General features: G+C 53.4%; 1 protein-coding gene across 1 annotated transcript; it reads left to right on the top strand.

Moving 5' to 3' along the window:
- Positions 1 to 248: 248 nt before the first annotated feature.
- NCLIV_026440 (hypothetical protein) lies at positions 249 to 1,101 on the top strand (the record flags this gene model as incomplete). The annotated part of the gene is made up of 2 exons (XM_003882838.1): positions 249 to 408; positions 998 to 1,101. 2 exons carry the CDS (start codon positions 249 to 251, stop codon positions 1,099 to 1,101), a joined length of 264 nt encoding a protein of 87 aa, XP_003882887.1.
- Positions 1,102 to 4,551: the final 3,450 nt, after the last annotated feature.

Here is a 4,551-nt window from a genome sequence, read left to right as displayed (position 1 = left end):
GGGCCTGCCTGCTCGTGAGAGGGAAGCCCCGCGTGTTCAGTTTTCTGCTTCGGACAACGCGGCGTGTCTTTTCCGCGTTCCTGTCCCTTTCGTCTCTCTCCGCTTTTTCTCGAACCAAGAGCGTCTCACTAATTTTTCGGAGGGTTGCAAACGGCAAGATGGAGGAATTCAGTGGTTGCATCTGCCACTTTCTCAGTACACTCATTGGCGGCGTGCGCAACGCAATCACAAATGCAGATTCCCTCAGCATGCCGACAGATTTAGGAAATGTGGCGGGAGCTGCTGGCTCTGCGGGCTCTGTGGCAGCCGTTCCTCAGGCTCCAGCTGAGAACAACGACGGAATGGCGCCTGCGCAAGTTGCTGCGCTCGTCGTTCTTCTTATCGTCATGGTCTTGACCTTCCTGCAAAGTAAGTCTCCCGAAGCCACGCAAAAGGGAGAGAGAGGAGCACAAACAGATGGTAACGACGGGGCGGGGCCGTGTTCATGTACTTTTTTGGTGTGGAGCCAGCTGCCTGAAAAGGGGGAAATCGAGGAAGGCGCGTCCGTTCGTCCCGTTCGGGGCTATGTGAAGGCAAAGAAAGGAGTGCGGCTACGGAGAGATCGCGCGGCTGTCGTTTACGACGGCGTAACCAGCAGACAGTATATGCCGAGCGAGAGAAGCGGGTTGCTGGTGTAAATCACCTTGCTGTGTAACCTCTAGTTCTGATGTAATCCGTGTGGACGGCAAACGCGTCACCTCGTTTCTGTGTTCGAAAGATGGAGCTACGTGATAGGCGTGTCGTGCAAGTGGATCTCCGTCCCGGAAAAGCAAGTGGAAACTTTGAATCTAAAAGGGGGGTCGGATGCCGTCGCACAGGGGTTGTGTTACGGTAGGTTTATGCGTATTTCAGAGTGTCTTCGCTGGCCGTTTGGTGTGCGGGAGATGATATGGAGAATTGCAGCTCTATCGTGTTTCCCTCACTTCAGCTTGCACGTGAATGTGTTTTCTGTTCACAGATTCGACTTCCAGCAACACAACAACCAAGAGACGGAATGTGAGCCGACCCGATGACGGCAGCGACAGAGACAGCGGCGGCCGCCCTGGTCCTTCTGTCGCGTGAATCCCTCTGCCAGTTTTCGAAAGGAGATTTCCTTTGCACGTTTCGATTGATTGTCTACATTCTGTCACTGCGGCGGGGTCAAAGGAGGCGGAAAGAGAAAAAAGCGTAACTGCCGAAGGAGTATTTGTCTTCCTCGAGTTGGCCTCTCAAGTGCAGAGAGAGGTGGGTGCCTCGCTGTATCAAGTTTGTACAGACAGGCAGTGAGAGAGGCCGTTCTTGCTTCTCGAGCTCGCCCCAGGCGTCAGAGGGAGCGTTGAAAATGATTTTTGGAGGGATTTGGTGGCCGAGACGGACCCGTGGAGAGGCGCGAAGAGAATCGTGGAGGCGATCGGTGAGGCATGTTGAGACGCTGACGTAGGAGTAGAGAGGAAGGGACTCGGCCGCCAAGCGGCGCGCGTGTCATCTTGGCAGACGGGAGAAGGAGCGAGGCTGACAGCGTCAGGATGGTGAGACTTGGAAACGGGTTAGCGCGTGGGGGGTTGGAGAAGGAAGAGGATTTCAACAGGGCGTACGGAAGACGGTGGAAATTGGATGGACCTTCGTAAAAGGGAAAGAAAGACCCGTTAGTTAGCGTGATCATTTGTATCATTTGTGACGCTCCACACCCGAGAGATTTGTGACCTCCGGGGAGATGTGCCGGCCAGGAGGCGGTGACTCCAGCAGAGCAGCAGTGTAGACGCACCAGACAGTTAGCTGCTGGATGTTCGCAAAACACTTTTGGCGCCAAATGTGGGGGAAACCACCCAGTGTCGTCGTCTTTTGAAGAGCTGCATGGTATGCGGGCGCTTGCCACTGCCCTCCGCTGGCCAAGTGCGCCGTGTGCGCTCGTCGCGTCCTGAAATCTTTTATGGCCCGTCGTTATCGACCAACGGCCGAACTGCTCGTGCTCGTGTCTGTAGCTGACCGTTGGAAAAAAAACAAAGACCGAGCGCTCGGCGGGGCGGCTGTTCTTGCTCGGTGTGTGGAACCGAAGGAAGGAGAATTTTTCGTGGGTTCATCGCTTTTCTTTTCTCAGTGACATGCCTGGGAAACTTATATGCTGTCTGCGGACGTTCTTTCCCGCCAAACTCTATAAGGTACTTGCTTACTTGAGAGAACCCCACCTCGCGGGGTACTTGTGCACCGCCTGCAGGAACACCAGACGGATGAGGGAGCGCCGACAGAAGCCGGACTGTTTACTTCCAGTGAAAGCGCGCGGTGCGTGAGAACCTCGTTCCCCGTTTACTCACGAGATTCGGCACAAACACGACAACACTAGCAGTCCTGTGGAGCTCGGTCTCCCAATCGGGGAATCTTGAAGCGTGCGCCGTATTGGGTCCATCTTGGATGCAGCGGAGCGCCTGGCAAAAGAGAAGACAGAGACGCTGTTCACCGCATAACTTTCCTCAAGTCGAGAACCACGACGCGTAAAGCGACGCTTCGATAGACTAAAATGTTGCTGACCAGCTTTTTTGCTTGATACAAGGGTAGAGAAACAAGGATGCGTGTCGCGGCGGAGGCAGGCGAAAAGGAGAATTGCATCGATTTTGCGGATGTCGCCGTTCAGTTCCATGATCGGCGAAGTTATTGATATAGGATTCCTCATTTCGGGTTTCGCCCTTTGAAAACCCCTAGGCGAGACGAAAGCAAGGATCCAGAGCGAAGAAACCTGCCGATCTGTGACGCGACAGGGGAAGTGAGATGTCTAACCTCCGACCCGTGTCTACGTCTGGAAGGCATGCTAAAATACGCTAAGGAAGGAAACAGCTCTGCGTTAGTTGACGATTCTCTCGGCTTTTCTGCTAGCCCAAACTCGTCCTATTTTGCAAACATGAAGCGGAACTGCAAGCGGCTCCTCGTGGAGGGCAGTGCATGGAAGAGGCTGGGCGGACTCCACCGGCGAAAAGACCGTCAGTTTGTTTGTCTATTCACGGACCGGGAGTTGCATTTTTAAAATCGGGCTTCCAGAGCTGGACCCCGCTCTACAGAGCTGCTGGCGCGACTGTGTCTTTGAGATTCTGTTGTCTTTGCTGGTCGTGAACGAGAGAGTGTGTTGACAAGGACATGTGGTTTTTGAAAGAGTGGCTGCTGTAGCGATGTAATGAAGATGTAGCGAGAGAGGAGCGAGGACGCCACGCAAGACGCCGTGCAAAATCATGCCCCTACTCGTCGTTGCATATCTGGACGTGTCAGTTCTTTCTGTTGAACAGGAGGCAACCTCCTCAGGACTTCTCGTTGGCGAAGTTGCTCGTGGGCCAGGCCCGCAGAGGAGTAACTGCTTTATTCTACGCCTCTCAGATATGAACCACAAACAGATCGTCCAGCAGGTTCCAGAGGGGCGCCACAGACAAACGTGGGTTGTGTCTTGAAAGAACGTGCTGTCCCCGCGCCCGCCTGACCTCTCTTTGTAAATGAAGACGGTTCGAAACCATGCTAACACAATAGAACTTGGATCCGGTAAACAAAGACATTCAAGATCTAAACCAGTAGTCGAACTCCCCCCTCATCCGGTGAATGCTCTTCTGTCCACAGCCATCGAGCGGACGCAGGACCGACTACCTGTGCCTGTCAGCTTTTCAGCCACCGTGATGCCTGTTCCAACAGTGTAGTACAGTGCTTGCTCTTTTAGATAAACACCGTTCAGAGTCGAAGCTCCTGAAACCACGGTTTCATGCCGTTTCGAGGCAACTGCGGGCTGATATTACAGTCGAGAAACCGGGGAAAGAGGGATTGAGCGGAGTACAGGACGCTTTGTCTGTCGCTTCCTCGCCACTATTTTCCTCATTTTCACGTTTCGTCCATAGGCACAGCTCTAGGTTTGCCTCTCGCTGTGAAAAACGGCAGGATCTAAGCCTGCGAGAGCTATCGGCGTTTAGACTTACCAAGGGAATCAGTGTCGATGGAACTACCTCTAGGGAACTAGCGAGTTGCAATAGAGCAGAGTCTACCTTTCTTTTGCGGACTTTGGCTGCCTCCTTCCTGATCTAAAAAGTCGCATGACCCCACGGCCTGTCCTCGATTAGGAAGACGGCCAACAAGAGGACTCGCTGGATGAAACAGGAGAAAACGGGGTGGGTGTCTAAATTCTCTTAGGATCATAGCTCATCCAAAACACGTGGTACGAAAGTTGGAGAAAGTACCTACTTTCTCGCTGTGCCTTTCTTCCTTTTGGACAGCTCTCCTGTGCTGCCCAGTGTTGTCTTGCAAAGAAACAGTCAAAGTTCCGCGCGATCTTAAAAACTTTTCGATCCTCTCATCACAACCGATACCATCGTCCAACAAATTTGTAGCGAGACTGCCCCACGGAAGATGTCTTGACGACGACATCTCCGTCCTAGTTTTGGCGTCGGCTTATACGCGCGAAGGAAGAAAAGCAGCGGTTGAAAAACCGTCCGTTTTGTGGCGACTGCACAGCAGGTCACTTTGTCTGCGTCAGGGCGGCAGCATTTGCATGTGCCTTCAGGCCCTCCC

This window comes from Neospora caninum, chromosome VIIb, assembly GCF_000208865.1.
Source record: "Neospora caninum Liverpool complete genome, chromosome VIIb".
Lineage (NCBI taxonomy): Eukaryota > Apicomplexa > Conoidasida > Eucoccidiorida > Sarcocystidae > Neospora > Neospora caninum.
Note: the sequence above shows the minus strand (reverse complement) of the source record. Positions and strands in the feature narration are given on the sequence as shown.